Source organism: Grampus griseus, assembly GCF_964374135.1.
Source record: "Grampus griseus genome assembly, chromosome: 14".
Classification (NCBI taxonomy): Eukaryota; Metazoa; Chordata; class Mammalia; order Artiodactyla; family Delphinidae; genus Grampus; species Grampus griseus.
In genome coordinates, this window is record NC_139008.1 from 86,992,314 (window position 1) to 87,004,768 (window position 12,455).

The window sequence follows — 12,455 nt, forward strand, 5'->3', positions numbered from 1 at the left end:
GCTGTTGGATTCTGTTTGCTAGTATTTTGTTGAGGATTTTTGCATCTATATTCATCAGTGGTATTGGTCTGTAATTTTCTTTTTTTGTAGTATCTTTGTCTGGTTTTGGTATCAGGGTGATGGTGGTCTCATAGAATGAGTTTGGGAGTGTTCCTTCCTCTGCAGTTTTTTGGGAGAGTTTGAGAAGGATGGTGTTAGCGCTTCTCTAAATGTTTGATAGAATTCACCTGTGAAGCCATCTAGTCCTGGACTTTGTTGGAAGATTTTTAATCACAGTTTCAATTTCATTACTTGTGATTGTTCATATTTTCTATTTCTTCCTGGCTCACTCTTGGAAGTTTATACCTTTCTAAGAATTTGTCCATTGCTTCCACATTGTCCATTTTATTGGCATAGAGTTGCTTGTAGTAGTCTCTTAGGATGCTTTGTATTTCTGCGGTGTCTGTTGTAACTTTTCCTTTTTCATTTCTATTTTTATTGATTTGAGTCTTCTCCCTCTTTTTCTTGATGAGTCAGGCTAATGGTTTATCAATTTTGTTTATCTTCTCAGAGAACCAGCTTTTAGTTTTATTGATCTTTGCTCTTGTTTTCTTGTTTCTATTTCATTTATTTCTGCTCTGATCTTTATGATTTCTTTCCTTTTGCTAACTTTGGGTTGTGTTTGTTCTTTCTCTAGTTCCTTTAGGTGTAAGGTTAGATTGTTTATTTGCGATTTTTCTTGTTTCTTGAGGTAGGCTTGTATGGCTATAAACTTCCCTCTTAGAACTGCTTTTGCTGCATCCCATAGGTTTTGGATCGTTGTGTTTTCATTGTCATTTGTCTCTAGGTATTTTTTGATTTCCTCTTTGATTTCTTCAGTGATCTCTTGGTTATTTAGTAATGTATTGTTTAGCTTCCAGGTGTTTGTGTTTTTTACGTTATTTTCCCTGTAATTGATTTCTAATCTCATAGCGTTGTGGTCAGAAAAGATGCTTGATATGATTTCGGTTTTCTTAAATTTACTGAGGCTTGATTTGTGACCCAAGATGTGAGCTATCCTGGAGAATGTTCCATACGCACTTGAGAAGAAAGTGTATTCTGCTGTTTTTGGATGGAATGTCCTATAAATATCAATTAAATCTATCCGGTCTATTGTGTCATTTAAAGCTTGTGTTTCCTTATTAATTTTCTGTTTGGATGATCTGTCCATTGGTGTAAGTGAGGTGTTGAAGTCCCCCACTATTACTGTGTTACTGTCGATTTCCTCTTTTATAGCTGTTAGCAGTTGCCTTATGTATTGAGGTGCTGCTGTGTTGGCTGCATATATATTTATAATCGTTATATTTTCTTCTTGGATTGATCCCTTTCGCAGTGTCCTTCCTTGTCTCTTGTAACAGTCTTTATTTTAAAGTCTATTTTATCTGATATGAGTATTGCTCCTCAGCTTTCTTTTGATTTCCATTTGCATGGAATATCTTTTTCCCATCCCCTCACTTTCAGTCTGTATGTGTCCCTAGGTCTGAAGTGGGTCTCTTGTAGACAGCATATATAAGGATCTTGTTTTTTGTATCCATTCAGCGAGCCTGTGTCTTTTGGTTGGATCATTTAATCCATTCACGTTTAAGGTAATTATCAACATGTATGCTCCTATCACCATTTTCTTAATTGTTTTGGGTTTGTTTTTGTAGGTACTTTTCTTCTCTTGTGTTTCCCACTTAGAGAAGTTCCTTTAGCATTTGTTGTAGGGCTGGTTTTGTGGTGCTGAATTCTCTTAGCTTTTGCTTGTCTGTAAAGCTTTTGATTTCTCCATCGAATCTGAATGAGATCCTTGCCCGGTAGATAATCTTGGTTGTAGGTTCTTTCCTTTCATCACTTTAAGTATATCATGCCACTCCCTTCTGGCTTGTAGAGTTTCTGCTGAGAAATCAGCTGTTAACCTTATGGGAGTTCCCTTGTATGTTATTTGTTGTTTTTCCCTTGCTGCTTTCAATAATTTTTCTTTGTCTTTAATTTTTGCCAGTTTGATTACTATGTGTCTTGGCGTGCTTCTCCCTGTGTTTATCCTGTATGGGACTCTCTGCACTTCCTGGACTTGGGTGGCTATTTCCTTTCCCATGTTAGGGAAGTTTTCGACTATAATCTCTTCAGATATTTTCTCGGGTCCTTTCTCTCTCTCTTCTCCTTCTGGGACCCCCTATAATGCGAATGTTGTTGCGTTTAATGTTGTCCCAGAGGTCTCTTAGGCTATCTTCATTTCTTTTCATTCTTTTTTCTTTATTCTGTTCCACGGCAGTGAATTCTACCATTCTGTCTTCCAGGTCACTTATCCGTTTTTTTTGTTTGTTTTTTTTTGTGGTACGCGGGCCTCTCACTGTTGTGGCCTCTCCCGTTGCGGACCACAGGCTCCAGACATGCAGGTTCAGCGGCCATGGCTCACGGGCCCAGCCACTCCGTGGCATGTCGGATCCTCCTGGACTGGGGCATGAACCCCCGTCCCCTGCATCGGCAGGCGGACTCTCAACCACTGCACCACCAGGGAATCCCCACTTATCCATTATTCTGCCTCAGTTATTCTGCTATTGATTCCTTCTAGTGTATTTTTCATTTTGGTTATTGTATTGTTCATCTCTTGTTTGTTTGTTCGTTCTTCGGTTCTTCTAGGTCTTTGTTAAACATTTCTTGCATCTTCTCAATCTTTGCCTCCATTCTTTTTCCGAGGTCCTGGATCATCTTCACTATCATTATTCTGAATTCTTTTTCTGGAATGTTGCCTATCTCCACTTCATTTAGTTGTTTTTCTGGGGTTTATCTTGTTCCTTCATCTGGTACATAGCCCTCTGCCTTTTCATCTTGTCTATCTTTCTGTGAATGTGGTTTTTGTTCCACAGGCTGCAGGATTGTAGTTCTTGCTTCTGCTGTCTGCCCTCTGGTGGATGAGGCTAAGAGGACTGTGCAAGCTTCCTGATGGGAGGGACTGGTGGTGGTAGAGCTGACTGTTGCTCTGGTGGGCAGAACTCAGTAAAACTTTAATCTGCTTGACTGCTGTTGGGTGGGGCTGGGTTCCCTCCCTGTTGGTTGTTCGGCCTGAGGCGGCCCAGCACTGGACTACCCTGCTCTTTGGTGGGGCTAATGGTGGACTCTGGGAGGGCTCACGCCAAGGAGTACTTCCCAGAAGTTCTGCTGCCAGTGTCCTTGTCCCCACGGTGAACCACAGCCACCCCCGGCCTCTGCAGGAGACCCTCCAAAACTAGCAGGTAGGTCTGGTTCAGTCTCCTATGGGGTCCCTGCTCCTTCCCCTGGGTCCTGGTGCGCACACTACTTTGTGTGTGCCCCCCTGAGAGTGGAGTCTCTGTTTCCCCCAGTCCTGTTGAAGTCCTGCAATCAAATCCCGCTATCCTTCAAAGTCTGATTCTCTAGGAATTCCTCCTCCCATTGCCAGACCCCCAGGTTCAGAAGCCTGATGTGGGGCTCCAGTGGGTGGACTTCCGTGGTATAAGTGTTCTCCAGTTTGTGAGTCACCCACCCAGCAGTTATGGGATTTGATTGTATTGTGATTGCGCCCCTCCCACCGTCTCATTGTGGCTTCTCCTTTGTCTTTGGATGTGGGGTGTCTTTTTTGGTGAGTTCCAGTGTCTTCCTGTCGATGATCGTTCAGCAGTTAGTTGTGATTCCAGTGTTCTCACAAGAGGGAGTGAAGGCACGTCCTTCTACTCCGCCATCTAGGAAGGCTTTTTAAATGAAAATATCAAAACTCTTAACCATGCTGGACCCTGCTGCTAAGATGTGAGTGTGTCTGTGTCCAGGGATGCTTCCCCGGGGTGTGCGTGGGCCCTGCCCACCCACCCCTGGCCTCTACATGCCCCTCCACAACGGGATTTGGTAAAAGACAAAACAGTGACCGTTATTAAGTCTGAAAAGTATACTTTCTGAAACAAAAGCCACAGCAGAGCCTGGACCCGTGTCCCCCCAGTGCTCCCGCGATGCCTAGTCCGGTGCCCAGACTGAGCTGGCCTGGATCTCAGAGGCCTCGTCCACGGGGAGGCACTGGGTTCCACTGGGTCCCAGCCCCCGTTTCTTCCTTCTTGCTGGATTTTCTTCCAGCCCCCGCCATGGCCAGGAAGGACCCCCGACCCTGCTCCGCAAAGCAGGACCGGCCCGCCCTCTAGTGGTGGTTGTCTGTACAACACACACTCAGGCACACACACATGTACGTGCACACATGATACATACATACACGTGTGTGCACACTTGCACACGTGTATACATGTGCCTGTCACATACACGTGTGTGCGCTAGTACACAGACATGCACATGCATGCATGCGTGCATAACACACACCTGCATGTGTCCCCATGTTTCTCTCCAGTGTCTTCTGAGGGCAGCAGCCCGTGATGGCCCCGTGTAGAGGCTGTGATTCTATGATTAAGGAGGCGAGAAAGACCGAGTGACTTCCGGCTGCAGTCAGTCACGTGACAACGGCGACACTTTTCTTCCTCTTCTCTGGTTAAGCCCCTCCCTTTGCTGTGGGCATGAATCCTCCTGTTTCCTGCTCGGCCCCGTGCAGTGTCGGCTGGTCCCAGAGGCGAGGCTGGGGTGACGACCCTCCTCCCAGCCTTCCAGCCCTGGGCCTGCCTCCTTCCCGCCGGGCGGTGAGATGGACAGAGCCCAGACGGTGAGGCCACGGGGTCTCAGGGGAAGCCTCTCCAGGTGGAAGCTCACCATCTGCTTGGAGCAAGGCCAGCATGGGGAAGGGGGTATCTCAGATGCCTCCAGCGGCCTGGGAAGGGTGAGCCCGAGGCCATTGTGCGGTTCCTGGGTGGCCACCCACTGGGCGCCATCAGACAACAGAATCGCATCCAGCTCTGGAGGCCAGAGCTCCCAAACGCAGGCCGTGCTGCTTCCTTCTGGAGGGTCGTGGAACACCTCCTGTGCTTCTGCCAGCATCCTTCACTTGTGGCCACTCCAGTCTCTGCCCCCATCTCGAGTGGCCACCTCCTCCCTGTGTCCTGTGCCCTCATCTCCTCTCCCCAGGACACCTGTCACTGGATTGGGGCCGCCCTAGCCCAGGTGGTCCCATCTCGAGCCTTACCTTCACTTTATGTACAGAGGCCCTATTTCCATGTTCTGAGGCTCCTGATGGGACTTATATTTGGGTTTGTCTTTACTGCCCCCAAAGAATAACCTCTGTGATCCCTGCTGGCCGACGAGACCAGGGTGGGAACAGAGGCGGGCAGCCGAGGCCCCCGCAGCCAAGCGCCGTCCGTCCCAGGCCCGCCCGCCGTGGCCCGTGCATGGCCCGTTTAGGGTGAGGCTGCCCGCGCCGGACTGTGGGCTCCTGCGCTATGATCATGTGTGTTTTCTTCCCCGTGACAGCCCACGCAAAGCAGGGCCTGGGTGGCAAAGGTGAATTTGTGGTCAGGTGGGAGACCCAGCCGGCTCCCTCCTGCTCTGCATCCCCAGCTCCCACCTCCAGATCCCCCAGGCTGGCCGGAGCCTTCCACGTCGGGGCTGGCAGAGCCTGTGCGTGCCCCGCGGTGGGACTCTGGGTGCCTCAGCCCTGCAAGGGCAGCCAGCCCTGAGGCGGTCTCCCTTCAGCACTGACCCCTAGGAGCCCACTCACCCCTTCCGCCTGCTGAGCTCTGGAAACATCTCTGCTCCAGACCTGTGTATGGGTCAGCCCGAGGGGCATCCCTGATGCCCACCCCGTCCTGTGCCCGGCTGCCCTGGGGCAGACCGATCCAAGCTATGGCCCTGGCCTCGCCGAGCTGTGCCCACAGACACCGCCAGCGCCCAGGGAGGGTGGCATCGTCCCCGCCACCCACGGACAGCGTGCAGGCGTGTTCTAGACGCCGGGGAGACGGCACTGAGTGTGAAGTCCTGGGCTCCGGAGCCCTGCTCGTGGGGCAGGAGCCGGTGGAGGGCGGCCGCGCTGACGCTGAGAAGTGAAGCAGAGTCTCGGGAGAGCGGGCAGCCGGCAGGGGGAGCGGCCATGGGGCAGCGATTGTATTTTATTCAGGGAGGCAGGGAAGGCCTTGCTGATGGGGGCGAGCAGAGTGCCAGGGCAGGCGGAACAGCCCTGCACCGGCCCGGAGGGCACCGTGGCTTTGGGGGGCGGCAGAGGAGAAAGCGTGCGGCCAGCGGGCCCGCCTGCCCCGGGACCGGTGGACTGTAGGCCTCTGCTTGTGCCCAGGGAGCAGAGCCAGGGCAGGTCCTAGCAGAGGAGCCCTGGGACCCGCTCCGTGTTAGCCTACCAGCCGGGGGTGGGGCGGGCCCCTCTCAGCCTGCGTGTCTCTCCGCATGGCAAGAGGTGACGGGCAGCCGCTGCGGGGGGCGTCGCGTGGCTCCGTCGGCCTGGGTCCCCCCATTGCTTCGTGCACTGGGCCTGGACACTCACAGATGGACCTTTAAAAATACACAGTCGTGTTTAGGACTAATTTCTATTTGTGGAAGGTGATGCTCGTTTGCCATTTATGGCAGCGGCATGAACGCTTCTAAATGTGTTTACTGAAGTACAAGGAAGCCTGAGCTGTAAGGAGTAATCTACGGCAGAGCTGGACGGGGGGCGTGGTGTCTGTCGACACTGTGGGGGTGACTGCGAGGCTCCATGGCGGAGCGCTCACCACGACACCCCGACTGAGGCCACGACAGTCGGGCCCCGAGTCCGCCCTCAGGCCCCATCGGTGCCCCGAGGGTCGGGGCCGGTGGTGCTGGGAGAACGTCAGCGGAGTCCTGTTCTCTCCTGCATGAGGTGCCCGGTCGTCCCACTGTGCTTCCTGTGATGGTGTCCCTCACAAAAAGAAAGACAGTAGCAGGTGGGGCAGTCAGACCCCCTTCTGTGGCAGAGGACAGAAACGAGCTCCAGGATCAAACAAAAAAGAGGGCTAACTGGCTCACGTGATTGAACGCACAGGGCGCCTTCAGGCCTGGCTGGATCCGGGACGCTCCGGGCAGGACCCTCGCCGAGGGCACGTGGGGACCTGAGGTTCGGGTTCGGTTTGTCGGTCTACCCACCCTGGCACTGGTACTGTCCCCAGCCTGTCGCTGCCATGTCCCTGCTGAGGCAGCAGTGACCAGAGATGACCAGCCGCCTTTGATGGGCAAGAGGGAGGGGCACTTACTCCCTGCTGGGGTCCGGAGGCACGGCAGTCGCGAAGGAGGGACCCCTGCCCTGAGCGAGGTCCTGATGTCAAGGGCGCAATGGATGTCTGAGCATATGCAGCTGTCCACACGTGGAGATGGATACTGACCGTGCAGCTGTCGGGGGGAAGCGGGTTAAGGATGGCGCTGCCGTGCCCTTGGGTACCTCGTGTGCCACATTCAGAGAGAGGCCTCCTGGCAGCCTGGCTGACGTCGCTGCCTTGGCGGCACGGAGCCGTCTGCATTCACCCATCACAGAGGCGCCAACCCGCACCGGGAATCCCACGGCCACTCCAGCAGCCTCTGGTTTGCTGCGTGCCTCTGGGGACATCATGAGACTCAGCGTCCCCACCTGTGAGATGGGGCAGGGCCACATCACTGAAAGAGTGAGCAGGAAGGGAGAGCACTTCCTAGCCTGGGACAGTCACCGTGCTTCTCCCCCTCACCTGCCCCAACACCACCCCGACCCTGGGGACCCACATCGTGCCTGTCCCCGCTTCCCTGTCTGGTGAGCCCCACACTCTGCTCTGATGGTACCTCCAGGGGAAGCCTGTCCCCGCTCCCTGAGTTCATTTATCTCATGAACAGCTGAGAGGACCTCTCGCCACCTCACCGGGTGGTCGTGATCCCACCTAACAGAGGGTGGGGGGGGGTCCCTGTAAATGAAGGATGGATGGATGGACGGATGGATGGAGGATGGATGGATGGATGAGTGGTCGGGTAGGTAGATGGAGGACGGAGAGAGGAAGCAGGGAAGGAGGCAAGACTTAATCTTTTGTGGGAGAACGTTCAAGGTGTGACGTGGCACCCAAGCAAGTGTAGGCTGTTGCTTTGATTTTTTCATGTCTCCTTGGGCGCAGGTTCTAACCACGTTCACAAAAAACATCATCAGCTCTTTAGACGTGTGCTCGGTTCATGTAACGAGCACGGACTGAGTGCGTTCTGTGTACCGGCTCCAGGCTGGGCTTCCAGGGGCCCAGCCTGAGTGTGAGGCCGACCTCGGGGTGCTCTCCATCTCCGAGGAGAGTCAGGCCCATGTTTGTTGAGTGACTGTCAGAGGGGTTGATCCCAAGGACTGTGGGGCTGTGAGGAGGGCAGGTCCATTCTGCGGTGGGGGAGGGGGTCCCCTGGAGGCGCCGTCACAGCCGGTTCTTGGCAGCGGGAACAGGGGCCCAGCACGAGGTGGGTCCCCAGGGTCTGGCCGGTGTCAGAGCAGGTGAGGGGGGAAGAGCAGTGACTGTCCTGGTCTTGGGACTGCTTTCCCGCTCGCTATTTCAGGCACGTGGCCCTGCCCCCTCTCCCAGGTGGGGACCTGAGCCCAGCACGGCACTGGGGCCCCTCCCCTCTCGCCCCCTACCTAGGAGCCTGTTCAGAGGCCCCGATGTGCTCTCCTCACTCTCCTCCTCCAGATACTTCATCCCTTGAAGGGACGCCCCAGCTGTGTGCCAAGGAGCTGTTTCCTGCTCCTCTGAGAGGCTCACTCCTGGGGGAGGCCTCTTGGAATAAGAGCCAGGGCGGGGAGGAGGGGAGTTAGCACCGCCACCCCCCAGCTGCACACCGGCCCTGGGCACGTGGACTGCGGCGCTGACAGAGGTGGAGGCCAGACATCCATCTGGGTGGGAGACAGTGTGAGCCTCCCGAGCCACCTCCCAGCTCTGGTCCACACCCTCCACTCAGCCCTCACTCATCCTGTCACCTCTGGGCAGAACAGCCCACCACCTCCTGGAAGCCTCCCTGGTTTCCCCGGCCCTCGTTCCCTGAGAAGTTTGTGGCATCACCATGAGGCCGGTCCGGGAGGTACCTGGTCTGTGATGCCTGATGTCAGAGCCCAGGGCCACCAAACGTCTTGTATTTTTTATTGAAGTACAGTTGATTTACAATGTTGTCTTAGTTTGAGGTGTGCAGCAAAGCAATTCAGTTATACATATATAAAGCCATATATTCTTTTTCATATCCTTTCCCATTATGGTTTATTACAGGATATCGAATACAATTCCCCGTGCCGTACAGTAGGAACTTGTTATCTATTTTATATACAGTAGTGTGAATCTGTTAATCCCAAACTCCTAATTTATCCCTCCCCTCCCTTTCCCCTTTGGTAAGTTTGTTTTCTGTGTCTGTGAGTCTGTTTCTGTTTTGTAAATAAGTTCATTTGTACCTTTTTTTTTAAGATTCCACATATAAGTGAGATCATATGATACTTGTCTTTCTCTGACTGACTTCTTAGTATGATCACCTCTAGGCCCATCCATGTTGCTGTAAATGGTAGTATTTCATTCTTTTTTATGGCTGAGTAGTATTCCATGTATATATGTACATCTTCTTTATCCATTCATCTGTCCACGGACATTTAAGTTGCTTTCATGTCTTGGCTATTGTATACAGTGCTGCTGTGAACATTGGGGTGCACGTATCTTTTTGGGTTATGGTTTTCTCCGGGTATATGCCCAGGAGTGGGATTGCAGGATCATACAGTAACTCTATTTTTAGTTTTTTTAAGGAACCTCCGTACTGTTCTCCATTGGTTGTACCAATTTACATTCTCACCAGCAGTGCAGGAGGGTTCCCTTTTCTGCACACCCTCTCCAGCATTTGTTGTTTGTAGACTTTTTGATGATGGCCATTCTGACTGCTGTGAGGTGGTATCTGTTTGTAGTTCTGATTTGCGTTTCTCTAATAATGAGCGATGTTGAGCATCTTTTCCATGCCTCTTCGCCGTTTTTATGTCTTCTTTGGAGAAATGTCTACTTAGGTCTTCTGTGCATTTTTTGATTGCGTTGTTTGGTTTTTGTTATTGAGTTGTGAGCTGTTTGTATGTTTTGGAGATTAAGCCCTTGTCAGTCGGTCGCATCATTTGCAATTTTTTTTTTTTTTTTTTTTTGCGGTACGCAGGCCTCTCACTGTTGTGGCCTCTCCCGTTGCGGCCTCTCCCGTTGCGGAGCACAGGCTCCAGACACGCAGGCTCAGCGGCCATGGCTCACGGGCCCAGCCACTCCACTGCATGTGGGATCTTCCCGGACCGGGGCACGAACCCGTGACCCCTGCATCGGCAGGCGGACTCTCAACCACTGCGCCACCAGGGAAGCCCCATTTGCAAATATTTGCTGGCAGTCTGTAGGTTGTCTATTCATTTTGTTTATCATTTCCTTTGCTGTGCAAAAGCTAACATTTATTTTTGCTTTTATTTCTATTACCTGGGGGGACTGACCTAAGAAAACATTGCTACGATTTATGTCAGAGAATGGTTTGCCTATGTTCTCTTCTAGGAGTTTTATGGTGTCATGTCTAAGTCTTCAAGCCATTTTGAGTTTATTTATGTGTATGGTGTGAGAGGGAGTGTTCTAATTTCATTGATTTACGTGAGGCTATCCTGCTTTCCCCACATGGGCTGTGGGTCTGGGAAGGAGAGAGAAATGGAGGGACTCACGGGTGGATGGAGGGAGGCTGGGAGGGAGGGAAAGGGAGTGGCGCTCTGCGGCCGTCTGCGGCCGTCTGCGGCCGTCTGCTGTTTATAATCCCTTCCGGAGCCCCCTAGGGACCCTGAGCACATTTCCCTGAATGGTGGGGCTGAGAAGTGGGCTCTTCCCTGAGCCTCTTAGGGGAGCGGGACTTGGGATCGTTCATTCCTTGGAGGCATTTCAGAAGGTCCCTTTCTGCCCTGGACCCCAGAACCCTCCCTCCCCAATGGTGCCAGTGAGAGGTGGGCTGTGGTCCCAGCAGAGAGCTGCCCACCAGGCTCGTCCTCACCTGTCACAGTTGGAAACACCTGCGGCCTCTGCTCAGAACAGGGGTGTGGAAAGGCCCCCTCTGCTGACCTGGGGTTGCTGCACCAGTGGGTCCAGGTGGAGAAGGGCTGGGTGGCCCCTTCAGTGCCCAGTGAAATTCGCCGTCCCCATCAAGCATCATTTTGCCTTTTAAAATTCACACCTGCATCTGAACGCTAACCACTCCTTCCAGACTGTGTTCAGACACAGAGTAATGCTGGTGTCTGTGTGCCTGCAGAGAGAGGGGAGAGGGCTTGACTCCCTTCTCCTGTTTGAATTTCTGGACTGAGGCTGAACTAGACACTGAGGATGCTAAAGAAATGAGGTCCCTGCAGACACACGTCTGGGGGTCGCCCCTCTTTCCAAACTGTCCACCCCTGGTCTGGCAAACCCAGCACAGCGTGCTGTGTGCTCCAGGCCCCCTTTTCCTTATTTCTACCTCGATCTACACCTGTGGAAGCCAGGCACTGAGGTGAAGGCAGAGACCTCACCACCCACCGCAAGTGAGAACTTCCTTCTGCCAGGTCACCTGCCGAGCGCCCTGCAGCCAGCGCCCCCGGGCAGGACGGGGACCCAGCTGAGTCCGTCCAGGGAATGTATTTCTTTAATGAAAGTATAAACAGCCTGTAAACTAAAACCCAAACTGATGCTGTCTTCCTCCCCCTCATGCCCTTCTAGAAAGTTCAGCAGTACACAGTCATCGTTCAAGCGACAGACATGGAAGGAAACCTGAACTATGGCCTGTCCAACACGGCCACAGCCATCATCACGGTGACGGACGTGAACGACAACCCGCCCGAGTTCACTGCCAGCACGGTGAGTGCGCGTCCCCTCGGAGACGGTCCCGGGCCTTCGGGCTGCTTCTTTCTCTGCTGCCAGCACGGTGAGTGCGCGTCCCCTCGGAGACGGTCCCGGGCCTTCGGGCTGCTTCTCTCTCTGCTGCCACCTGATGGAAGGAGCTTGACAGACGAATAGACAGGCTGTTAACAAAGGCCCCGAGCGGCGGGGGGCTGAGCGGGAGAGGAGCTCCGGGTGTCTGCAGGCCCCTACTGACCACTGGCTGACACCTGGAGAGGCTCCCAGGACAGAGGGAGTTGGACCCTCCTCCCGAACCCGGAGGAGTTGACCAGCGGTGTTTGGGCTCCAGGGTCAGCCAGTGTGGGGTGTGTGCATGGCTGCACGCGAGGCAGGACTGTCGGGGGGGATGCCTGGGGACAGGGCAGGTCCCTGCGGCAGGACCGCAGCTGGCCCTCCACGGCCCACCATCAGCAGGGGGCAGCGGGGCGTGGGGGACACATTGTACGTCCTGCCCCTTCAGGCACGGCCAGCGGGCTGTGACCAGGCCACGTGCCAGGCTGCCCAGAACCTGAATGACCACAGGAACGCCCTAGCGGCAGAGCCGAGGGATCACAGAGCCACGCGTCACGCGCTCCCAGTTCCTCTGAATTCCAAAGGAGCTGCGTCTTTTGGGCCACGCCCCCCGGAGTGGGGTTGCTGACAGAATGGGAACATATACCCACCCTGCGGGTGCCCGTCCAGAAATGCGGCAGATGCAGGGGGCCAGATGGGCAGAGG

At 53.6% G+C, this 12,455-nt stretch overlaps 1 protein-coding gene across 1 annotated transcript in view; it reads left to right on the plus strand.

The window, feature by feature from the left end:
- Positions 1 to 12,455, plus strand: part of CDH4 (cadherin 4) — a gene marked incomplete at both ends in the record, with an annotated part of 544,743 nt that overhangs the window by 507,792 nt on the left and 24,496 nt on the right. Inside the window, one exon of the mRNA XM_082671247.1 lies at positions 11,559 to 11,696. Coding sequence (XP_082527373.1) covers positions 11,559 to 11,696 — 138 coding nt within the window. The remainder of the gene's footprint in view (positions 1 to 11,558; positions 11,697 to 12,455) is intronic.